At 40.7% G+C, this 26,783-nt stretch overlaps 1 protein-coding gene across 3 annotated transcripts in view; it reads right to left on the reverse strand.

Annotated features, from left to right (window-relative positions):
• Positions 1–26,783, reverse strand: part of bicc2 (bicaudal C homolog 2) — a 98,579-nt gene that overhangs the window by 38,682 nt on the left and 33,114 nt on the right. For 2 of the 3 annotated variants that reach the window (XM_039776030.1, XM_039776029.1), the window contains exons 2-9: positions 24,022–24,068; positions 10,571–10,640; positions 9,640–9,719; positions 6,721–6,882; positions 6,499–6,552; positions 6,117–6,311; positions 3,706–3,954; positions 3,480–3,611 (exon numbers count right to left, since the gene is read on the reverse strand). In XM_039776030.1, coding sequence (XP_039631964.1) covers positions 3,480–3,611; positions 3,706–3,954; positions 6,117–6,311; positions 6,499–6,552; positions 6,721–6,882; positions 9,640–9,719; positions 10,571–10,637 — 939 coding nt within the window. In that variant the 5' untranslated portion in view covers positions 10,638–10,640; positions 24,022–24,068. Of the gene's footprint in view, positions 1–3,479; positions 3,612–3,705; positions 3,955–6,116; positions 6,312–6,498; positions 6,553–6,720; positions 6,883–8,374; positions 8,492–9,639; positions 9,720–10,570; positions 10,641–24,021; positions 24,069–26,783 lie in introns of those variants that run through there. The other variant, XM_039776031.1, reaches the window with a different exon arrangement.

Below are 26,783 nucleotides of genomic sequence, written 5' to 3' on the forward strand. Positions count from 1 at the left end.
ATAGCATCCCTTGTATGAAATCAACTGGGCAAACAAACTGAGGAAGCATGTGCCATAAATTAAAAGACCAAAAATCCACGAACCAGCGAAAAATCTTTGCTATATATTTAGATATGCTTACATTTAACATCCGCGATGGAGTGAAGCTGCGAAAGTTGAAGCGCGATATAGTGAGGGATCACTGTATGTCTCTTATGCAAGCAAACTATGATTCTTAGCGCGATGACAGAAGTCGCAAAATCAACCGGAATGTTCAAACAAATTATAGAAAAAACCTGATCTAAATCCGTTAAGTAGTTCTCTCGTCTGCTAGTTAAGTGGAGGTAAGGAACGCCCCAAGGCTGGCGCGTGAGTGAGGAGGACCGCTCCCACCTCCCATCAGCCTGCTGCATATTTCTCAGAATCATGAAAATAAATCAGTAATGTATAAGTACAATCACCTCACTGTAAACTTGCACTACAGTTATAATATTGCACAACCTGAGCCACTTTATAAAGTGCTTATTTACATATGATGACAATATCATTTTTAAGATGAAATGCAGCAAAATATGTGTATTATATTATACAGATAAAACTTTAACTTAATTTAAATAATCTATATTATTAATAACTAAAGGACGCGGTTTCGCTATGCTAGCAAGGATCTGGCACTCCATTCACGGATTGTTCCTGCATGCCTCGCACTGTATGCTTCAGTGGGACTGGCATGAAGGATAGAATAATTAAACATGAACTACGAAGATATTTCAATGTCCCTTAAAGCTTTCAAGAATCAGAGTTATAAGCTTACAGATGACTTAACATCTATTACAGAGCTGATTGTGTGGCGATTGGGTACTTGGAGAAAGAAAAGGAAGGACAGGAATTGGGGTTTAGTACGTTTGAAAGAGACAGTACTGCTGCAATAAATTATTTCATCGAAGGTCGCGCACAATCACTGCGCCACCATGTTCCCATGTTTAATAACATGCTTTAACTCCTATAATCATGGAAAATATATCAAGCATACATCTCAGTATTTTAATTATTCAGAGAGCTGTAATATTATGAATGTAATGGGTTCTGTGTCCTGTCGGAGAAAGAGAAAGCCCAGAAGCACGTAGTGATTTACACACATAGAGCACATAGAAGATCAAATACAAAACAAAGCATTTAATGTGCTACTTTAGTTACGATGGAATTTGAAAAAAACTAGTAAGTTAAACCATTTTAAGATGAAGTTTATGATATTCTGCTTTAATGACAAAATAAACTACGTGATTAAAGTGGAAATTTCAAGATTGAAGTTGACATTTCGTGTTTTTTCCCCACTGTGTGCCTATTTTTTTTCTCTGTACCCTAATAAGCTTTCATATGAAACTCAGACGGTGGGCTACGACTTGGCTTTTCACGGCGAATTTGATATCTGACAACTTCTTTTTTATTTCGGGCACTGTGCAACTTTGTGAACTTGAGCTTTCGAGTTTCTCCGACACGCTATGTCGCTCGATCAGCTTCCTTTTCTTGTTTATACCACTGTTTAAACCAACAAATAGTACGTTTTTCCTTGTCTCCACTTGGTATTTGCTAAAATTGTTCTATTTTTCCTTGTGGTTTTGCCATTGTCTTTTCACAGAATGCTGAGCTTAATGGCTATTTATATTGATTTACATATTCAAAGAGGCGTAATTCTGGGAGGAGTTGGGGTGGGACAGCAGGAGCGTGCACGTGCGTTACTTTTCACGCAGGCCGAGATTTATGTAGCAGAAGAACGTGGAAGTTTGCGTACGCACAGATTTATGCATCTGGATTTTTCTGTGTGTACGCACATTCCCGCTTTTATGCTTACGCATGTTATAGTGTGAGTTCTATGCACGGTGTTATACATGAGGCCCCAAATCATCTCTGTGGAACAGGGAATATGTTGTAGTGTTTATGCACCTTAACAGCCACTGTAGTTAAGAAATAGGAGGGGCAGCAGTATTAATTAAGGTTTAGATGTGCATGCAGATTGGTTTGTTTGTGGTGTACAATTAACTGTTGATAACTTTCAATAATTGTGACCAGTTGTCATTCAACAATTCCCCCATTACTTCTGTCTTTGCCTCTTTCCCACACTTGTTTCTATCACAGTTTTGGTGCCTGATAAAATGACAAAATAACAAACATCTCTGGAGAGTTTCTTTCAAAAAAGGAAAAGACCCATTGATGAGACTGAAGACTGGCAACAAAAAGAAAGCTGCATTTAAAAGAAAATACCAACAGTTCTACTTTAATGATGTTTATCGTGACAAGTGATTCACATGCTCCTAGTCCGCTCTGTATAGTATGTGGTGACTGGCTGTCCAATGAGGCCATGGAAAATCCAAAACTGCTTCGACCACAGAGAGACCAAGCACCCTCCAGTAAAAGACAAGTTACTTTATTATGCTTTATTATGCATGTGTAATGGCCAGTCCATGGAAAGTTAGTTGTCTTAAACAAAACCAGTCCGTGGTGCAAAAAAGGTTGGAAACCACTGTCATAGAGGATTGGCCATTTTAACATGATATGCAATTTAGGACTCAGCTCATTGCTGAATGGTTGCTGCTCCTTGATGCTTCTACCCAACAATAATGGCAATTACAGTTGACTATGGCAGTTCTAACAGAGCAGAAATTTCACACAGTGATCTGTGACAAAGGTGGCATCCTATGACAGGGGCACATTAAACGTCATTGAGCTCTTCATTTGGTTTCATTCTGTTTGCCAATGGTGATGGGCTTCAGCTTATGCACTTGTTAAAAATGAAACACTTGAACTCAGTTATTTAAAGGGGTTCTCAACATACTCTTGCCCACATAGTGTATATGTATGGATGAATTTTGATAATCTAATAATCTCAGATGTTACATCTTTTTACTTTCAAATCTGTCTTCAATAATATTTACAGTTTAATTCAAAACTTTTGAAGGGATACCTAAGTCTGCCAGAGGGAACTCTAGGAGGATGCACTTTAGGAAGGTCTTCCTGACCCTAAAAATGGATATGAGCTTCAGTAGGCCTAGTAAGTACTCCCAGACTGGAGCTTAAAGGTTCCTTCCAGCCAGTTATGTTTGGACAAGGGTTCAGCTGCTGGAAGGAAGTGAGGCTAGAGGGATGAAGAACGAGCAACAGGAGGTGAAATCGAGGAGTGCTTAATTGCAGTGGTGTAAATGCAAGTTTTACTGTAGAGCATCATATAGTGTGAGGGACCTGAATTAGGATCTAGCCATGGTGCAAACGCACTGAACTGACATTAACATGGGAAACTGTGAGAGATTTTTTGCTGTGTGTTGTAAGTAACATTTATGGACTGAACAAAGTGTTAATTGATAGTGTTCTTTTGTAAGCAGCAAACCATACATTAGTGGAACAAAATAACAAATAGCACAGAGAACCCTGTGGGGATGCAGACAGCCTACATAACAGTGGCACATCCTTAGTATCCCACACTCACCTGTCTCTGACATCCCTACCTTAGCAGGCTGCTTCAGCTTCTCCTTGAGGCCAATGGAAACCCCCAGGCTGCGCATGATGTGGCTGAGCTGGTTTGGGTCCACGTCAGCATTGGTCTCCAGATCAAACATCAAGCAGAGAGGCAGACAGTCCTGTGGACAGGAGAGTTTAACATTGCAGAGGCAGACTCAAGCCACATTCAAGGTCCATCTCTTCCCAAAGCTCATTTCTATTTTTATTCCTTACCAGAAGGAGTTGTTTGGCCAGACAAACCGATTCAATCGGGCCCCTGATGAGCAGAGTCGAGCGACTGGGATTGCAGTTCAAGTCCTGCAGCACAATCTGTGTGTGAGTCACCTGCATGACATTGCCAAGGTTGGACCCATTTTGTCCAAGGAGAAAGAGCCTCTGCTGGGAAGTGATGTCCAACTGAGTGCTGACATTGAGGGCCACTTCTGCGCTTGCCAGGAGCTCGATTAATATGGCTGTTGCCTTCTGTTTAGACATACAAAGAAGAGGAGTTGGAACAAAATCTATTTTTGGATATCAATGAATTATTGCTTAATAATAATAATAATAATAACTTTATTTATATAGCACCTTATCATACATTTACATTTAGGGTGCTTTCCACGGATTAATCCACAAAAACAAACATACAGTATACCTCATTTACATGGACTATTATCATTAATTAATACTATGATAATTTCTAATAAATGTAAGTATACTGAATACAAAATCAAGCAGGTATTATAAAGCATAATTTAACCACTAAAGTGCAAAACAAATCTTCACTCTTACCAGAAAAAAGTTTTCTAATTAAAATATTTATACATTAAAGTAGACAATAGAATGACAGATCTAATTAATATATATAAAAATACAATATACAGTATATCTACATTTTACCTAGGCATGTGTACATGACAACCCAAGTCAACCCTTGTGACTTGTTATCACTTTGGCCTTGAATTGTAATTCTGAGTTGAAAGTCAAAAGTTGGGCTGAGGTGGAACTTGGCGCCACGATCAGTTTTTAGAAACCAGACAACAACAAGCCGTCTTGCCACACATTTTCAGAGCACATTACCATCTTAAAAATAAAAAAGTCACTCTCTAAGAATCTAGTCACTCTCTAGCAATCTTACAAAGTGGTGCATTAGGCAAAAATGGGGTAAGTCGAAGGTTTTGGAACCTGGTGTAAACGTCTATTGTCAAACTTCTCATTAATTTTATGTCCTGTATTATAATTTAAATAACAATCATGATAATCTTCAAGGATTTCAATGTTTAACCTCATGTGGCGTAAAGTTAACAGTAGCTAAAGGGCAGAGAAAAGAACTTTAGTTAGGACCAAAATATATCTTTTGTCCATGTAATAGGCCTCCATGTATTCTTAATTTTTTTGTTAGGGTTCAGCAAAGTGCAGCATCTGTAGAGCAGCACAGGATAGTTGGTGAGAGGCTGGAAGACAATGGGTATGTTGAGAATCTGAGAGAGCTGAGGAGACAGAGCAGTATCTGCATGGCCTGTGCTCTCACATCAGCCAATAAACTGTCCTACTGTACATTTCTTACAAATCAATAAGGAATGTTAAGTAGTTGTGGTGGTAATATGATCATGGAAACACAGGGCTAACTTTGAGTCTCCAAGCAGTTCTTGGATGTAGAAGTTCCTGTAGGAAAACACCATGAGAATACATAAACTCCCAAACTCATTCCAGCATTGCAACAGCTGGTCACTGAGTTGTTAAGTGATTGTCCTCAGATCTGCCTGGTCCATCATCCTCCACGTTCATTCCTTCTAACTACGGCACTTTGAAACAAGACGGAAACACTAAATAATGGTTGGGGTACCACCATTGGTAAACTTAATTTAATAGGTCAAAAGAAGTAAGACTGCAGGTCCAAGGCTACTTCACTAATAAAGCTTGCTCTGTAAAATATGGCTCTCTCCACAGCAGAAGTTGTCTTGCTCGGAGCAGGGTTCAGAATGAACACCGTCCACTGGTTATCCACATTCTTTTATAAGGGAGGAAACCGGAAGTAGCTGGGCTTCCGATAATTCGAATGAAGTGACTTCATGTGTGCAGTGTTTTTACTTCCTCCACTTCAGGGAAACAAAGACAGAAGTTGTTACTGAGAGTGTTAATACATTTAAATCTTTATCCATCATAAATACAAGATCAGAGGTATAGGTACACTCCCTAGGCACGCGGGTGTGACACTAGTTAATTTTCTTATGAGAGAACTTGCACTGAAATCTCAGTTGTGCCTCTTGTTTTGCTCATGTAAAGCACCTTCAGCTTGTCCATTGAATAAAAGGCACTATATCATCTTAACATTATTTAGATAGTGACATTTGTGTACACAAAGACACAAAGAGAATGGTAGGTTCCTGCGCTCACTTCTCTGCTAGTCAAATAATTCCTGTGTAACCTCGTTGCTACACAGCTGTCACCAATTCTTAGGCTACTTTCAGATGTGGGTAGCACATGGCTATTTAGAACATTCAGGCACATCCAATCAAGGTGCAGTTAGATACAAAAATATGGAAATGATATGGAATATGGAAATCAATGAGGCACTTCGTTAGGACAAAAGTATTAGATAAAGACCCTTGGAAACATAGGTGTGTATGAGTAATCAGCCTGACCTGAACACCAGCATGGTTCCCTTGTAGTCCTCTCACTGTGCACGTGCCACCATAAAGATTAGCGTGCTGCCTGACACTGACGCTGACATCAAAGGTCTGAGTGATGTGGCGAATCAAGGGAGAGTTGGTGTCAGGTGTCACTTGAGGAAGGATGCTTACAGGAAGTTCAAAACTAAGAGCCAGAGGCTGCAGGTCCTGTGGGATTAAAAAAAAAAAGACAGCAGTGAGTTTATGTAGAGACTGGCCAGCAGGATTCAACTTCTTATAATGGCCATCATTTCCAATTAGAAATGGACAAGTTCAGACCACATACACACAAGGCAGATCTCTTAAAAGATCTCTCAAAGCAAGCATCAGTCCCCGAGAACTGCATATTGCCTACCCTGATCTTTCTCCTGGCCACTTCCACTCCTGGCTGAGGTCCAGCAATTGAGACCTAACAAAAAAAAACAGAATTCATAAAATATTTCTTTGCAGTGGGAACTAAACACATGCAAGACTCAGAAAACCACCCTCCTTGATTTATAAAGAAACTAAACCCTTCTCAATTCAGAATAGCCCTCACACAGCCCAAACTGATCAGTTCAGAAAAACATCCTCGCACCTGGTTGCTCTTCTCCATGTTCACATTGTTACGGTTGGAGTCTGGGAAGTGGATGTGGCAGCCACTCTCCTCCATGACCTTGCGAATGTTGCACCCACCCTTGCCAATGACATGTGAGTGGTCGGTGTGGGCCACGTCCATCTTCAGTGTGACTTTGCTGGCCTGTGGAGACAAAGAACATGTGTGAGGATTGGTGCAAAAAAGCCATGCAGCTTCATTCTCTGCTCTACGTGTGAAGTCTCAGTATGCGTTGCATTTTGCCATTAACAGTAGTGGCAAAGTCCAGTGACCTTCTTCATGTGGAGAGCTGTCTCCGGCACACATATCATACTGGGCAAGCGAATCGTTGCACCCTTTCTCATACCTCATATGGATAATGGGTTTGAGGGTCCTGCTTGACATTTCTTAATCAGAATAGGCATGGCTTTCAAGACCACCTCACTCCTCAAAAAACATGTGGTGATATGCAGCAAATTCAGTATTCCTCTCACAAGTTGGCTGTTTCAATCATGACCGTTTCACTTGATTAATGAGATGATCCCATCTACAATTTTATTTTTAATTCTTCCAAAAAGTTGGGGCCTTCTACATGCACTTTCCAGGGTTAGGAATCACATCATAGGTACAGTGCTGTCCCCTAGTGGCTTCAACTGTCACTGCGCTCTATGGAAGCTCTTAGCCTTTCTATAGCATACAGGCCACCATCTACTGTGGACATGGACTGAGAACTGGCTGAGAATGGTGAGCCGTAGACTAGCCGGACTAGAAGTAAAAGAGCAATCCAGCCCTTAAAAAATAAATCAGCTTACCTCCAGCATTTTAAGCTTATAATGGAGAACACCCTCCAAAGCTTTACATTAATGATTACATTTAAACAGACCAAAAACAATCAAATGAGCTGTAGAACACATAAAACGTCCTGGCTGCTCCACTGGGCCTCACCATACAAGTTTATTTAGATTAGATTATTTCGCTATTTATCAGGAGCATTGGCTCACCTACTTGGCCACCGACCAAAATCACAGTACCACATTCACCAAAATCTCTCGCACTCCCCCATGACTTTCTTTCCCTTAATCTCTTTAAGTGAAGAGTTTGCTACCAAGATCAATGCACCTCTGCTAAGAAGCGGCCTTTGAACCTCATCCTGTGAGGTCACTTCTACGCCAAATACCAAGAGAAAACACATTCATAGCCAACAGTGGTCCTTAAAAACAATGCAGCTACCTCTTCAGAACTTCCTTTTGGAAACCTCATGTATTTCCACATTCATGAGCTCCATTTCACAGATGAAAAGCTAGGAGTCCTGCTTAGCACTAAAGCTGCCTGTCCTTCAAATAATAAATAATGGGTCCTCTTGTGTCATTATGTTTTCCACTTTTTCCTCTGGCAACCCCTCACCAACTAGGTATCCCGCCATGATCTCAAGGTACTCATTAGATGGAACACATTGAATTTACAGAGCTCCAAAATCCAGTTGTAGGTACTCTTGATTTGAGCAATACACAAATTGGTGCATGAGAGAGAGAGGAGGACCAGAGAAGGACCAGGATATGTATGAGGGAGGAAGGACTCAGATTAACAGCAGTGTTGGGATAACAGAAATACCTCAGCTAGAGTAGGTCTGCACCAGGGGTCTTCTTTTAGTTCTTACCTCTTTGGTCTGGTCATGGATGTGTTAAGTCATGTTATAAAGGGCCAATCCTCCTGGTGCAGGCCTTTTGCTGATGACATTGCGTTGTGTGGCACCAGAAAAGAAGAAGTGGAGAGGAAGTTGGAAGAATGGAGAAGAGCTTTGGAAGATGGAGCATTAAAGAGAAATAGGAAGAAAACAAAATATATGAGGTCTAATAATCAGGATTCATAAGTTCACCTGCAGAAAGAACAATTAAAAAGAGTGGATACACTTAAATGTCTAGGATCAGTGGTAGACCAGATGGAAAATTAGATGCAGAGATAACCAGCAGAATGCAGTGTGGATGGAAAATTGGAGGAAGGTATCAGGAGTGTTGTGTGATCAAAGAATTCTTGCAAAGGTGAAAGGTGAGGTTTTTAAGACAATGGTAAGACCACCAATGATGTATGGAGCTGAGTAAATAAACGCAGAGCAGGAGAAGAAGTTAGATGTGGCAGAAATGAGAATGTTGAGATGGACGTGTGGAGTTACAAAATGAGAAAGAATATTAAATGAGACAATCAGAGGTGTGTGGCGCAGTGGTAGCGCTGCTGCCTCGCAGTTAGGAGACCCTGGTTCGCTTCCTGGGTCTTCCCTGCATGGAGTTTGCATGTTCTCCCCGTGTCTGCGTGGGTTATCTCCCACAATCCAAAGACATGCAGGTTAGGTGGATTGGCGATTCTAAATTGCCCTAGTGTGTGCTTGGTGTGTGGGTGTGTTTGTGTGTGTCATGCGGTGGGTTGGCACCCTGCCCAGGATTGGTTCCTGCCTTGTGCCCTGTGTTGGCTGGGATTGGCTCCAGCAGACCCCTGTGACCCTGTTTTCGGATTCAGCGGGTTAGAAAATGGATGGATGGATGGACAATCAGAGGTGCAACAAAAGTAGGATAGAAATCTAAGAAAGTACAGGAAAGTAGGCTGAGTGGTATGGACATGTGATGAGGGGAGACAAGGAATAAGTGGGCAATTGACGGGAATGGAAGTACAGGGGAAGAGAAAGTGAGGGAGGCCAAAAAGGAGGTGGATGGATAAAGTAAAAGAGGATCTGAAGGAGAAGGGCTTGACTGGCAAGGAGGTGCAGGACCAAGCTGTATGAGGAAAGTTAATCAAGTATATCAACCCCACATAGAAGTGGGAAATAATGAAGAAAAGACAAAGAATTTTATTTTCGACATACTTGCAGCTGTTAAAATCTGTGGCTTTGAATGAAGCTCACAAAGAAAATAAACATATGGCAGCTCATACCTGTGCCTCCAGAACTTGTAAAATTCTCCGTTTTGCTTCTTCAACTCCTGTTTTCACTCCTTCTACCTTAACATGAGGATCTAGTGGTAGAGAAAGAAATAAACAAAAGCACATCATTATCTCCTCACATTCAATAAATGATCACCCTGACAGTAGTTGAAACCAGGAAAAGCCACAAGAAGCTCTACATAAAAAGGAGTCAATATTTTAGTACTGAATTTCAGAGCCGATTAGATGTGACCCAGGAGTCAGGATAAGAAAACAGATGGCTGCAGTGGGTGTGGTCACTCTTAGCCACCTCCCAGGGGAGGGGCCTTTTCACAACTGGTATTGGTCTTAGCTTGATTCTAACATTGTGCCATCATGTTCAGGAAGTGTCTGACTTTACTTGTGAATTTGTACAAATGAAATCTGCCAGCAGGATTCACTCAGTATAGTGCCTTATCATTGTAAATAAATGCATACAATAACAAGAAAAGATGAGAAAATGGAAATGAAGGCTGCAATTGAAAATCACTGGAAAAGTTGTCAAATGTAGCAAGGCCTGTACATCCTCCCACTTTGTTGCACGAACGCATGGGCAGCAAACACTCAACTCAATAAAAGCATTACTATAAAAGTAAAAGCAATATTGTTCTCCATGTTTACCAAGATGATTTAGCTGCTGCCTAAATAGGGAGAATACAAAGGGACCTACTCTGCTCCAAATCTTTTTTGCCTGGTGACAGAAGTAGAGAGGCTTGCTGGTACTTTGCACATTAATTGTGAAGGTATTATGCAAACATACTGAGGTGTAGGCCAACAAAACACAGCGTGAAAGCAAACTAGTGGGGGTAGGAAGTTGAGAGATACAATTTGGATTTGGATTCAAGCCCAGTGAACTCAGTGTATAAATGCCGTTAATGTGGCATAATGTGGCATGCTTTCTTACCTTTCTTTGACTTTGCTCCTATCTTCAGCTTTGAAGGCCATTTGATCTGCGTCCCAGTTTCATCCATGACCTGTGAAGACCAGAACATTAGCAAGACATAAAATGGCAGACATGAAAACAAGCATACATTTGCACACTGTGGTCCTCCAAGGAGCTAAGCTGCCTCAGGGCCTCAAATATGTGACCTGCGCGCAAAATCCTGCATCCTCCTCAAATTCATGACATCAATATGAGTTGTAAGGATAGTCTACTGATGGTGAGCCAGCTGATGTTCAGGTGTCAGAAACTCTTCAGTGGTAGGTGCTTCTTTGATGGACAAGAAACACAAGACAAACACAGAGTGAAGAACCACATTGTAGGCCCATGCCTGAGGAGCCATTAATACTACGTTATGTTGTAAAATACCAGCCTGTAAAATGTATTTCTTGTCCCACTTGTGGTTAATTTTAATTTTGTTTGCGAGAAGTTAAGTTTTTCATGATTTAAGTATTCTGGTTTGGTTTTGTAAATTTTAGGATGCATGATGGTTTAATTACTAATAATAATAATAATTTATATGGCACTTTTCTCAATACTCAAAGCGCTCTCCACACAGGGAAGACCTAGGATGTGAACCCATGATCTCTCTTAACTCTTTCAGGGCTGATGTCGACTTTTGTTGAAATTCAGGGGTAGAGGACGGTAATCAGCTGTAAACTGCGACAAAACTTGCCCTTATGTTTTAGCTCGACCGTCTTTGCTCTTTGCTAAAAGAAAAGTCAAGTAGCTTTGTTGATTTAACTTCGACTCCCTGCATCCCTGCACGTGCGTGAGTAGCGAAGACCTAACAACCTCTAAAAAGGCATCGAAATCTGATGAGAGACTAAAGCGAATGTGCAAATTAAAATACTCCATGGACATTTTTCATATTATCACTGAATCGGAATTGGAATTTGATGCAAGTCATCTGGAACGAGTTGAGGCACCAGCATCAGCTGAACGGTCCCTAGCTGATCGTGGTGCTGAACTCATTTGAGTAGCTGATACAGCCTACAGCAGTGTTTGCTTGAGGGGACCACCATTTATGATGACGAGAGGTACAAACCATATTGCGTCACACTGCGACTACTACCACTGCCCAAAAAGACAGCCAGGCAGCCGGCCCACCAGCCGCTGCTGCCAGAGCTGCCAAACATGCGTCAACAGCAGCCACAGCACGTAGCAACAGACATTTTATGTTGATTTATGTGGGAAACCATTGCTTTGCGTGCTTTTTAGAAAACTGAGTTTTTTTGGAAAAATATTCAGCCCTCAAAGAGTTAATTCACAAAATTAACCTGTAGAAAAAATGTGTGCGTACCCATGCAATCCAAAGTACTTTCCTTCCACAGCTGTGCATTTAGTTAGACGACATCGCCATTGCTGGAAACGTACTTGGAACTCAGTTTCTGGAAGAGCCTTGAGATCCTTTGTCACTTTATGGTGGACGCCAGAAATGTCTGAAAATCTTCATCCTTTCATTACAACTTTTATTACAAGGGGCTACTCACAAGTTAGGTGAATAAGGTGAATGATCCAATTTTGCAATTGATTCCTTAGCCAGAAAGTAATGAAAGCTGAGCAGATCATGGCCTGGGGCATTGACATGATGGATGGATGACCTACTTCTAGTGTCATAGTTCACATCTTCTCATCCCTCCTTGAACCTCTTATGCCTCTTATGACTTTTCATAGCATCCTCACTATATGCCACTATCACCATCTCCGAGGATACAGCAGCACTTTTACTGATCTTCACACAGAATTTAATGTTAATGCTCTGATCTAGATTTCAAAGCAGCTGGTGAATGGGAAAGGTGCTATAGAAATAAAATGTTTTCATTATTATTATTATTATTAATTACTCAATTTTTTCACAAAATTTACACATAGATTTGTATTGCTTTCATAACTGCTCACTCAACAATTGACACTGCTGGTCTGGGGCTTATACATAAACTAGACTCTATGTACAGGGAATTAAATTATCACATCTCGTATTTGTCTCTTGGGAAAAGATTATTATTATTATTATTATTATTATTATTACAGTATGTTTATTTACCCATTGTCATTTTGCAACAATTGACGTCACCAACATGACAATATCATTACAGATGCCACACAGCTCTTGGAATCCATAATTGGATTCAGTTCTTTAAAAAACAACAATCTTTTCCTTGGTTTCTTGTTCTTCTGTTATTCTGAAAGTTTTGTGCTCTTTTCAACAAGTTTGTTTGTGGTTTGGCTAAAGTTGTCCAGTTCTTCTCATTTTCCAGCTTACAACCCGCCTTTTTTAATCCACTTGCCGGTCCTGTTACCGTGTCTCCTTTCTCACCGTGAGCCTCAGTATATTACACGTTGTACAGGCTGACGGACTTTTTGATGGTGGCAGACTACAGCATTTAACTGAAACACTTCCAATTCCTGGGGCTGGTGTGTACCTTAGAACACTAAAAGTTACACATGAGCTGTGCCAACAAAGTAATTGAGCACAGAGGTGCCAGAAATAGGCTCACAGGATTAGAGGGCATCATGAGGGATGTAGAGCATGCACCACATGTGTTTTGTCTGGATCTGACATATTTTTCATGCATTATTATTTGAAGATCTTTTCATTTTTGTTCATTGTGAACCTCACATTCACTATGTTGTTTGTTATTTGATTTTTTGTATTGTTTCTTTTACTTGTAATGATGATGATGGCACCTCACTTCCTTTTTCAGGGCCATCCTTGCCTTTTGCCATTTCCATAATCTGGACATTTTTGTTTACCTGTTGCTATGATGGTTGCTACCACGTGATTGGCTCATTACTTGTGTTCTTGCATGCAATGTATCCTTGCTTTGGGATTTTAAGAATTAAGATTTGAGTTTTCTTTGATTAGGGATTTCTCTTTTATTGCTAGTCTGGTTGTTCAATGCTGCTATGATTCTCTCTCTTTGCCCCCAAGCACTGATCTCATTAGCTTTACCGGTTTTGATCTCTATCTGTCCACAACTTTGAGTTTTCCTTTTCTTCTGAAAGCTCTTTTTGTTCATGTTATTCATCATAATCTCAACATAGACTTGCCATTTTCCTAACACTGCTCCTGTTGCCAATTATCTCACGTCATGAAATCATACACTTTTATATGCTGATACGCTAAAGGTGGCTAGATTCTCATGCTCTTATTTCCTTCTGATCCATTTCTGTTCTATTCTATTTACCTCCATCATCCGAGTCTGAGACACACTGATTGATTAAATTTCCACTTTAATAGGAGGTGCTGATTAGTCAGCCCCCTCCCGGTGGCTTGGCAATTTGTGGGCCTGTGAGACTCATAGGCTGGCTGAACCAACACATTTCCCATCATAGTGGCACTGATTGTCTAAAAAGATGCCCATCCTCATCCCTGTAACTTCACTAATGATTCATTTGAAAGCTCCAGCCTCACTGTTACCGATTACCATTAGCATCTACCTCGTGAATTAAAATAATTACACCTGTACCTCTACTATATAGTGTCACGACTTATCTTTGGGGGGTGGGCTGCCCCCCTTCTCAAACAGACTGAAGGAAACAGAATGGCAGAAAGATATCAAAATTAAAGGAATTTTTCAAAATAACAGTCAGAAATAACAGCAAAGAACACGAGAGGCTAAAGCGATCCCCAAACCACAGGTCTATATTAAACCTAAAGTCAAAACAAAATAAAAGTTAAAACCAAAATCCATTCTACATTACTTATTTTATATTGCTAATGACAAGTCTTTCATGAATTCATTCCTGTAACATTTTTATTTTATAGTTTGGATCAGGCCAGGGGTGCACAAAATCTGTCCTGGAGGGCCGCATTGGCAGCAGGTTTTTGTTCCAACCCAGTTGCTTAATTAGAAAACAATCCTTGCCAATAATTTAATTTCATGGCTTGTTGGTTCTTTAACTCTGCCATGTCAGGTCATCCTCATATCTGAGATTTTTTTTTCCCATTCTAAGGATATCATCCAAATGTCTAAAATGGATGAGTAATTCTCCTCTTCACTTTCCTTCCAAGTATTTAATTAAACCAAATAGTGCATGATAAATACATCCATCCATCCATTTTCCAACCCGCTGAATCCGAACACAGGGTCACGGGGGTCTGCTGGAGCCAATCCCAGCCAACACAGGGCACAAGGCAGGAACCAATCCTGGGCAGGGTGCCAACCCACCACAGGACACACACAAACACTGCCACACACCAGGGCCAATTAAGAATCGCCAATCCACCTAACCTGCATGTCTTTGGATTGTGGGAGGAAACCCACACAGACACGGGGAGAGCATGCAAACTCCACACAGGGAGGACCCAGGAAGCGAACCCAGGTCTCCTAACTGCGAGGCAGCAGAGCTACCACTGCGCCACCGTGCCACCATGATAAATACAGACAGGTGTAAATGGAAACAAGCTAAATGGACAAATGGTGGTTACTTTTGTCATTTGCATTTTATTTCTAATAAGGAGCAATTAAAAAATTAGAATACAGTTGTTTAAGACTAAAATAACGGTTCAAAATCTTAACAAGCAAGACATTTAAAATGCAGCAGAAGGGTTATTTGAGCAATAATTGCTTCTTATTAAGTAATTGGGTTGGAACAAAAACCTGTAGCCACTGTGGCCCTCCAGGAATGACTTTTTTAGGCTATGGAACACCACTGTCTTTTATAGCACGGCCTAAAATATTAGGCCACGGTTCAAAGGGCATATGCACCATGTGGCTAGCAACCATGGAACATCATAGCAACCAGATAAACAAAATGGCAGTACCGGTGAGCAACTAACACAAAAAAGTCAACAAATAATGTCATTGTTGTAATGTAGAGGGGGAAAGCATCACAAACCCTTGCCATTCAGATGAATATTCATTTACTATATTAAATAAAGAGTTACAAAGCACATTTAAAAAAATAAAAGAAATTAATTAATAAAGAAATAAGAATTACAAGAACAAAATTAAAATTGAAATGACAAAAATTAAGAAAAATAATAGAGAAAAAACCAAATGTTATGATTTTTGGACGAGACTGTTCATATTTTGGTACATTTGAGCTAAATTTATCTTCATTTATCATGTGCTAAATTATTTTTATCATTAATTTTAGCTACTTTACTGATATTATGGCTTTATTTTTCATGTAAGTCACAATCTTGTTAGCAATAGAACTCTGTTGCCGCTACCCTGAAGTTGCATGGTGGTTACATCATCACTCAGAGGACATCTAAAATAGTGGTGCAAGATTTTGGATTTGTGAAGGAAAAGTTCCTCTAAAGAGTCAGGATTGTGCATGTTTTTGGACTTTGTATTTGGTAAGCATTTTAGTTTGATATTTGTGTGTGTGTGTGTGTGTGTTTGCTTCTCTGGTTTTGGCCTTCTGTTTGCTTCTCAGACCGCCCTCCTCCTATCATTCCCAGTCCCAGTATAATTAATTTCACTGCCTTCCCTGTGGCAGTACACCAAAAAGTCAATAGTCAATTATTACTTCAAAAATGAAGGTATTGTGTGTTAAAAATCCAAAATGTATACAAAAAAAAAGAAAGTGAAGAGAACAGAAATTAACAAACTAATCAAAATCCATAATCTAAAATTTTAAATCAAAGCTTTAGACATTAAAATTAAATTATCATAAGCACAAAGCACACCAAACAATGGGTGCAGAAGAACACAGCACACAGTTAATATCACTGCACTGAGGCAGTGGCTGATGGAACTCCAAACAGTCTTCAGGGGCAACAGAGATACACATCAGAGCACCCAGGACTTGGTAACTAATTAGTGGTCTCACCCCTCCACCATCAAAAAAAATGAAAAACAAGACACAGAGGGGAATACATGAAATTAACAGACAGAACCGGGATAACATAACTGGCAATTACCGAGCAACTAACAGAGATGCAGCTATAACAGAATTTTTGCAAAAGACAGAGAACACAAAATGCCAATGAAGCAAAAAATAAAGCATCAGTATTATGTGCCTGCTAGGTTGTGTTCCCAGGTTACTGTTTATGTTCCTCTTTTATGTAATCATTTATATTTTGTGAATAGACTTCCATTTGAGGATTATTATGTCTGTATGTATAACATCATGTTTTTGTATGTATCTTGAGTTCTTTGTGTGGTACCCCCTGGAGGCAAGACCACCCTAATATCACCACTCCTGAGCCTTCCCTCAGGCTATTTAAGTCAGGTGAGAAGGCTCAGGAGTTTGGCATCATTTTGTTTGTTTGGAGTATCTGTGAGTGTTTGGCTTTGGTGACTTTTTTTGTTTTTGCCTGTTTTCATGGAGTCAGCCTACAGATTGTGTATTTGGGACTAGTTTACTATGGATTACTCACATCCCTTTGCCTTTTATGCTCATACAGTATGAACATTTTTTCTACTTTTATACTTTTCTGTTTTGTTAATACATTTTCACATTTTGTTAATACATTTTTATTTAATAAACCTCTTTGCTGCCCTTGGGTTAGTGGTTATTCTGCTTCTTGTGTCATGTTTTGATAGACTTGTGGACATTTCAAGTTGTTTTGAACGCTCCCCATTTTTGAGGCTTGCTCTGTCTGAAACCAGGTTAGTGAAAATTCTGACCTGCTTCTTGCCTTGTTTTTTGGAATCTTCGCAACCTTTCGACCTCTGTGAATACTCCAAATTATGACACACAGAACAATGTTATGGATACCTTGGAGTGTATGTTCATGGTAGTTTTTGGAATAAAAAATCTGTAACCACAACATTAAATGTTAAGGTGGGTGAGACAAAAAAATAGCTAAAAAGTAAATGCAAAGGTCTGATCCAAAGTGTCCGTCAACACTGTGTACCAAAATCAAAAAGCAAAGCCAAAATTAGAGTCTATCAAAAAACAGCTTGGCTCTGTCCTGACTCTTCACTGTATCTCTTGACCTTAACTCACTGACTAACTACATGAAAGCCAAACAAGCGCTCAGATAACAGAACATGTGGATTGCCATCTTATGTAAGCAGAGGAAGATGTCAAGTGTATCTCATGATTTCAAATCATGTGAAAGGTAATTGGCACAGTAAACACAGACAGCGGGGCCGAAAAGCAAAGAAACTCACAAAATGGCATCAGCTATGCAAAAAATCAAAATTATGTTGTCAGAATAATAAAATTAGTAAACCAGTTTGAAGAAATATATGAAAGGTATGTCAAAAAAACATGGATTTGTCACTAGTAAGACAAATGTGAGTCCATGATAAAAATAAAAAATAGTGACAGAAATGTAAACAATAAAAACCAAAATCGAATATTGCACAAAACCAAAATTAAATTTGCACTGCCAGGTGACAGAAAAAAATACAGCTGGCCACAAGAGCAATGAATGCACAGATCATGAGCTGAAACGTTAGTGTAATGCAAATAAAAAAAAGTGCTGTTACAGTTTACTAAATATGACTCATAATATTTAATATGTGTGTTTTATATGAGATCATTTAGAGAGATGTAGTGTTAGTGCCCAGAGCTCATACAGGAAAGCTAGGATTAGTTAATTAGATCATAAGGAGCCACATGACCAACAATTCAAATGTTTAAAAAAACACAGAATAGTGAAATGACAAATGTGGTTTAAAAGAGAGGATTCTGGGGGATATGCAAATGTAAAAGAAAATGCAAGAAAAGGTATTATTACCGTTAGAATATACATGTTTAAGCTTAGATAATGTAACCAGTGTGTATATGCACATACGAAGAAACATAGGAGGGGGCTTGGGACTTCTTGGTCAACAAATTTCATGGTTAGCTAAAAGCAGCTTAACTACCAATCAACTAGACCAAGAGAGCTTATTAACTGTCCAATTTCAGCACGTGCAACATTATACTTATAGCAGCCTTTAAAGGCACCCTATAAAGGACAGGATTTTAAAAGCATTTTCAAAGACATCACGACAGGCAGAAAGAGAGAGAAGACAACCGTACCAAATTTGTCATCTACAAGAACATCCCAACACTCACTAGCATCACATCTGGCTTCAGAAGACAAAGACTGCAACAACTAAAGTGACAGGCACCCAATACGAAGCTTTCTGTGTGACCCTGATTTAATATCAGAGCCACCCCTTTCTATATGCAGATCATACACTGTGCGTGGGGCCCATGATCAGGAAACTGAGTGTTTGGACGCCTGTTGAGGATTTACAGACATTCACAATTCAGGAGCTCCGCTGGATTGCACATTTTTATCACTTGGTTTATTTGACTTGACTGGAGTCACATAACTCCTCCCACAACCCGATACATTCTATCTATCTACATCACTGTGGTGTAATGTAACGTGCAGCCTAACTCTATTGGGGTTACTGTTGTTTCAATTAAATCATCAGTTTAATGTTGCTAGTCACCTGTCATGATCAATTTAAATTAATGAGCAATGGGATTGCTTCAAGTCAATACCAGACAGTGCAGAGAACAAAAAAATCAAAAGCGTGAAGAAGCAGCTCATGCTGCATATGTTGATGTGTTTTAGAAATCTAAATTTGTCCAACTTCCAGTAAGCTAGCTAACATTCATCAACTGCCACTACACTAAAGCTAGCGGTTTACTGGAGCAACAATGGGGAAGCATTATGGGTTTTAGCTTTGATATTGAGATTTTAACAGATATTATGTGATGTTACCTGAGGGGGCCCCAAGAAGGTTCCACTTAGGGCCCCAGTTTGATTACAGGCACCACTCTTTATAATATCTAACTATATAAGTGTAATATGTCACTGTGCTCTGTGCAAATATTTTTTAAATCTGCCTTTTTCTACTCACATGTACAGAACCACATTTAGCACAGGAGTTTACCATTTAAGAACTGCTAGGCAAAGCATAAGATAAGACAGATACTGTAAAGACAGCTGGGGAAGTGGGCACTGTTTTTCATCTCTCAGAGTCAGCATGAAATTGTATCCTCTTTGCCTTGGTTGGAATTGTATTATTCACAGAAGTGGGGGCCTGCACATGAAGAAAGAATATAAAATCTTGGAACATTGCCTGGCACACATTTGAAGCCGACGGACGGATAGGAGATAACGTCGTCCAATCCAGAAAATCTTTCCAATGCATTAACGAAAAATGGCAGACTCCATATATCGGGCCCCCACTCCCAAACTGGGTTCTTGTCATGGCTTCCTTCAACTGTTATGCAGCCATCATTAAAGAAAGCTAAGTTATTTCTCCTATGTGATTTCTTACCGCCGTATCACTAAGGGAGGGGTATCGCCTTTTTATATTATATCTACAGTTTCAGGTTATGTAACATGTCACAATTACAAAAGAACTTATTCAAACAAGGGCGCTAGCACCCCCTGCTGGATACACTGTTCAACATTTATGTCATGTTTCACCCAGCATTTCTCCCCCGTCTGGGGTTCACAGTTGTGTTTCCGTTAGAATTGTTTAATTTTATTGCATTTATTTGTATTAGTGTTTATTTTATTAAGTCTGTACATTTTTCTTTGTGTTAACTTGCAAAAGGGAATAGCCTATGTCATATCCCATGTGTTTTGTGGGTGGTTCCCCAAGAGGTGGGGCCACCTGCCAATCCACACCTGGAATAGCCCTCCACACTATTTATGGGAGGGCCTTCCATTGTTCCCGGCGGTTCATCATGAATGCGCTAGGGAGTGGAGTGTTTCTTGTGTTTATTGTGCCTTGTGCTGTTGCCTTTGTACTTACTGGGTTTTTGAACCTGTGCTCTATTTTTGACTACACCTTTGGATTCTGATTTGGGGCTTTGTTTGCTGAGGTTGCCTTGTCTGTTCAGGCAATTGTTCTTCGGAACTTCATCTTGTCATGATTTAGGCTGGAAATTAATACTTTGCCTTTAAGAGAAGCCATATTGTATACTGTTGTCAGAATCACAACCCTCGTTTCTAGGTGTGGAGTTTCCAGACTTGTGACCTTGACTGAACCAGCAACCAGCATAAAAGATTAGCCTTGGCCATGAACCTTACCCAACCTGCGGATAAATCCTTAAATACTTTTCAGTTATTCTGTATTTGATCTTTTAGTTTTGCCAGGTTTTCAACTCATTGCCTTCATTTTTAGACTTCGATTTTGCTTCTCATCTGGGTTTCAGTTGCTACAGTTTATTTAAATTTTCTTTTGTTTTGCCTTTTGCCCACTTCTCCCAGTTTACTCGGAAATTCAGTATCCTGTTTTCTTTATCCTGATGACTCGGGACACATCTATTGTAGAGCCTTTTGACACACAAAAAATGTTTATTTTATAAAGATTGTTCTGGCCCTTTCTTGTATCTAGTTGGGGTTTGACAGTGTTTCCCTCCCTAGAGGGCAATTTTTGAAAGTGCTGCTGGAGCTTCTTTAGTTTTGGGACTCCCCAGTCACAACAATTTATGCCTGGTATTCCTGCAAATAAACACAAGTAATGACTGCAATAAAGTCTTGTTGTTTACTGACATTTAACAGTGACTGATAAGTGCTAATATAACAAGCTCTTTTTATTCAGGTGGAGTTCTTTTAAGGGGAACTGCTTAGAGTGTGGACCAGCAAATCCAGCCAATCAGTTCATTGTATATGAAATGCTGTACTTGATTGGTTATTTAAACTTTCCTTCAGTTTCAGAGTGGTAAGTCAAATCCCACTGCTTTATTGAATTTTCAATAAATAAATAGATGGGGTGGTGTTAAGGTGTATGTGTAACCTGATCGATGGTAGACATTAAACAGTTAACAGAACCTTAAGTTGCTTAAGTGGATAATTTCAAGGATTTTTTCTGACATGGCAAAACAAATAAAAATATCAAGGTTTTTCAAAAAGCCTCATTTAAATAAAGAGGAACACCCGGGCACAAATGAGACATATAATATGCAACGGTTTGCAGCTGAGAAAATGACTGGAGCAAACATTTTAATCATGTCTTCATCAAAGGAAACTCTGGCTTTAGCGGCCCCAAAAGACAAGTATACTGTGACAGAACCACCATTAAAGCAAATGACAATAATGAATTAGTAAAGTGTTCTTAACATCTTACAGTGTGGCTAATCTTCCTTGTCACCTTTCTTTCAAATTATCACTAATCATATACAGAAGACACCTCCAACACTCCTGCCCAGTGTCACTCCTCATCTTTGGGAGTGTCCTCCACACCAAATCTACAAAGTCACCCCTACACGGTATTATCACTAATCCAATATAGAAGTGCAGACACCCAGCTCTTCAGTTTCACTTGGCATTGCTACGGGATGTTGTCTCTAATAACTTGTTCCTCACTCTTCCAATGTCATTCCTTCCTGATGTTATAACTAATCTTTTGCAGGAGACATCAGTCTTCCCCTCCAGAGTGTCACTCCACACCTTTAGGGGGCCTTCTCCCCCTCAGTGTGTCTAATCATCCTGGTCACTCTTGTTTTGTATTGTCACTTATCATTATGAAGGTCACAGACTCAGCCTTCTAGCATGTTACTCCCCATCTTTAGGAGTCATTCTGTCTGACTGGTAGAGAAAAATGGTGGCAACTGTCCCTTGGTCTAGACACCTCATCAATGAGTGCTTCTATAATCTTGCACTGATGCCTTCTTCACTTAATTGTCTAATAACTCTACAGTGCCATATGTCACCTTTAGGGATTTATTAATCATCCCTCTCACATTTGCTTCTGATTATCACTAATAACATGTGGGAAATAACTGACAACTTTTATTTTATTGTTTCACTAATCTGACAGTATCACTTACTGTATAATTGTTAGGGTCCACACTTCCCCACAATATCACTAATCATCCACATCCTACTTCTCACATTTTTATCACATGTAGGAGACAACTACTCATTCTTTTAAAGTGTTAGGGGCTCCTTGATTCCCACCCAGGTGAAGAACAGCTGCAGCCATCTCAGGGAGCAGGCACACAAGTCTATCAAGGTACACTAACGTTTCTGATTTATTTCCTTTGCAGAGCTGCTTCTCCAGTTACATTGAATGAACACAGGGCAGTGGAAAACAGAGCCATTCCAGGACATCCCAGTTTATGTTACTGTCACATCTCACACAATGACACTTCCCATTGTAATCATTTCTTGGAACTTTGAAGCCTGAGCAGAACATAATACATTTAACAAACAAGAGGAGACCATCCAGTCCATCAAGCCCATTTGTGTATCCAACTGCTAAGCTGCCCCAGTATCTCATCCAGACACTTCTTAAAGGTTGTCAAGGTTTCTGCTTCAACTTCATGACTCGGTATTTGGTTCCAGAGACTCACAACTCTTTGAATAATGAAGAGTTTCCTGGCTTTAGTTTTAAATGTATCTCCCCTTAATTTAAACTGATGTTCTTGAGTACCTGATTCACCCTTAAGCTGAAAGAATGTTGTTGGATCTACTAACATCAAAAGTCATGGCTTTCTTTTTTTGGGGGGATTTTTTTTTTTTAATCAGTGACATCACATTTTATTAAATCACAAACATTAGCCCTGCTTTTACGATTCCCATATCAAATGGCACATAACAGAGGCATATGCATTACATTTGTCATTCCAACAGATGGCACATGACAAACATTTGCAGCAATAGAATGCATTGCATTTTTCATTTCAACAGATGGTGCATCTCACACATTAGTACTGCTTTTACAAATCCCATAACAAATGGGATATAACAGAGACATATGCATTGCATTTTTCATTCCAACAGATGGTGTATCACAAACAACATCTGCTTTTACAAATTGGGGGAATATTTAGGTCAAACAATTTCTGGTAGAGATGTCAAGCCCAGTTGATTTAAAGAGCCCTCAGTTGGTCTTAAAGGCATCTACCTGCTCATTCTATGAGTGACAAACAGGAGGTGATTCTAAGTGTTTGCGTGCAGGGTTTGCCTCACAATGATTGCCTCAACATGGTCACCTCTTGTCATTGAAGACATTACAGGGCCATGCAGACCTGAGAGGAGAGAGAAAGGTGAGGAGCATGCACTGATACAGTGGGTTGCCATACCCTCCACATGACAAGCCACCTCAGGATCCCAAACTACCACACTACTTCAGACGAAATGAAACTGGTTTTTTTACGTGGCTGCAGTGCCAATCCTACCACCAACCCCAAAGTTTTCCCTGCAAGTTTGGAGGACCCGCTTGCAGGGCTGGATGCAGGTTAACTTCATACTCAAGATGGAGCAATCGCAGGTTAAGGGCAAGGATCCAATGCTTCCAGAATTTACAGGATTCGAACTGGCAACAGATTCCTAACCTCAGAGCCCCCACTCTGTCTAACTATACCTGGAAGAAAAGCTTATAAAAGTAATCATTTATAGCAACTTATGTATTGAGGCAATCAGGGGGGTAAAAAGAAGTTCAAAAAAGAAACATAATCCAGAGAATTCAATACAAAAAAGAGACAACTGGCAAGTGGTGCACTTTTTATATCTGACTACACACTCCAGCAGACTGCCTTCTTACCTTCTGGAAGAATTCTTCTCCAGTCAGGCCATTCCCAGTTCCTGGAGCTGCAAAGAAGGAAACACGAGAAATGTTTGGTTGAGGACAATGACATTTATTGTCACAAGCTGCTTCTCTAACCTGAGACTTCCTTGTCTTTATAAAAGGAACATTACTGGACACTGCAAGTGGCATTTGAATAAAATGTTTCATGAAACAGAAGCTCATGTCACACATGCAAGAATTCCTCAGGAATTAGTCTTGAATATGAATGAAAGCTGGAGTCCATATCATGGGAAAATCGACTTGCCGGGTCATCTTGGTAAGATTTTATGCAATCACACACTCAGTCAAGTCCTCTACAGGGAGTACCAGGCCTAAGGTAGGCACACACCTTGACGATGGTGCCAGTTCATCACGGGTGAATGGATGGCTACTGCTGTATCTAACTCTTTCATACCTTATGCTTTTGTTCCTACTATACTGACGCAAACACTGCTATGCTGTTTATCAGCTCCTCTGGACATTTACGCTATTATATTTTATGCTTGTGTTCCATTTAAATTTCTGTTTAATTTGCTTTTATAGTGCCTTGTAATAGTATTTGCTGCAAAGACATTAAATAAAATGAAGACTGATTGATAATGTAGCAGGCCACGGTCAGGCTGGAGTGAGCTTGCTTCTTCTTTTTCGTCCTGTAAATGAGCATCTTACACAGATTACCAGCATCTCATCCATCTTGATCAAGTCTGACAGCGTATTTGAATTTAATTTTTAACAGCAGCAGCTGGCAATATTGCTTTTCACCTTTTAAAAAATTTGGCTTGATAAAGGGAAATAGCCTCAGCCTGAGGCGTGCAAAGGCGAGCTCCATGACAAGAATTTGTTTCTGTGGTTCCAGCCTGATCAAAGACATATATCATCAAGGACTGGAGGAGGGGGTGGGTGGGGGGAGTTTGTGTCATTAAGGGTAAAGAAACCAAACCCCCAACACACTCCTCCTGTCACTTCACTTCTCATTGGAATGAACACAAGAGCAGGGGTCGCAGGTCCAGGAGACCTACCAGCAAGAGCACTTCACAAAAGCAACACTAGGGGTCACTAGACAAGCTTAATGTGTGATCTTAACATGTACGGTACAGACAACAGGTGCAAACCAGGACAGAGAAAGAGGCAGATGGGCATCTCTGCATGTGGCAGGAAGTGGGCAGCAAGAACACAAGAGCTGACATGCCAGACCCTGATAGCTCTAAAGTGCACTTTACACAGGACATTCTTATGAGGCAATGAGCTTCATCCCTGTAGACACTGGGGATTTTAAAGACACATTGTAACAAATAAGAAAAAAATGTGCCAGGAGATGGCCTCAGCCATGGCAGTGCACTTCAATACTGTTCATATTTAGCTGAAGAAGTTGTAAGAGAAGACAAGCTGTTTTTCACTGTGCACCTCTATTGTGATCTCAATACTAAGATGTCATCCCCAGAGTGTCATCAGCACCTCAACTAACTGCTGCCCATCATTTCAGTCTACCTCTCTCTCTCTCTCTCTCTTTCTCTCTCTCTATATATATATATATATATATATATATATATATATATATATATGTGGTCCCCGGCCGGGGTCCTGTGCCTCCTCCAGACCGTGAGGGGGCGTCCGTCCTGGTTCTGTTGGGGGCCGCGGGTAGAGGGCTTGGAAGCCCAGCCCTGTAGGGACCCGTGGCCACCGCCAGGCGGCGCCCCGATGCCGGTTTATCCCGTGTGCTCCAGCCCCGGCCGGGACGCCTTGGAGGACCAGAGGAGGGCGTGTGCCTCCTCCAGACCGAGAGGGGGTGTCCGTCCTGGTTATGCAGGAGGCCTCGGGTAGGGGCTTAGAAGCCCAGCCCTGTAGGGACCCGTGGCCACCGCCAGGCGCGCCCCAGTGCCTAATTATCCCGGGAGCCCGGCACTTCCGCCACACCAGGAAGTGCTGGGGGGAAGACGACCGGGGAGACACGGACAGCTTCCGGGTGCGCAGCCGGCACTTCCGCCACACAGTGGTGTGGCCAACGTTATGTGCCGGGAAGCAGCTGGAGCCCATCCGGGTTCCCATAAAAGGGGCCGCCTCCCTCGAGTCATTGGTGGAAGTCGGGAGGCAGTAGGACTGAGCTGGAGAGAGAGGACTGGAGGCGGCCAGGAAGGCACAAAGACTGTGGGCCCTGGACTTTGGGGAAATCGGTGCAAGAGGCACTGGGATTGTGAGTGCACGTGACTTTGACTAAATTGTATATAGTGTAAATAAACCGTGTGATGGGTGAAAACATGTTGTCCGTCTGTCTGTGCCGGGGCCAGCGTTCACAATATACATATATATATATAATCCAATATCTGTCTGTCTGTATGCCTGTTCACTTTTCACAAGAGAACTACTTAACGGATTTTTTTCGGGAGTTTTTTTCTGTAATTTGCTTAAACATGATTCTGCGACCTCTCTCATCGCGCTAAGTATCATAGTTCGCTTGTGGTACCGATTTATTTGCATGAATCCGGAGAGACTCATCGGGCAGAGGGATGGGGGGGGGGTGCCTTCCTCACTCACGCGCAAGCCTCTGGGTGTATCTAACATCTGTTTAGCTAGTGAATAAGAGAACTACTTAACGGATTTAGATCTGTCTTTTTTCTAGATTTTGCTTGAACATTCCAGTTGATTTTGTGACTTCCCTCATCGAGCTTAGAATCATAGTTCACTTGCAGGAGTGATATATTCATGCTAATCCAAGACAGAGGCTGTGAGCCAAGGGGAGG

Source organism: Polypterus senegalus, chromosome 13 (genome assembly GCF_016835505.1).
Source record: "Polypterus senegalus isolate Bchr_013 chromosome 13, ASM1683550v1, whole genome shotgun sequence".
Classification (NCBI taxonomy): domain Eukaryota; kingdom Metazoa; phylum Chordata; class Cladistia; order Polypteriformes; family Polypteridae; genus Polypterus; species Polypterus senegalus.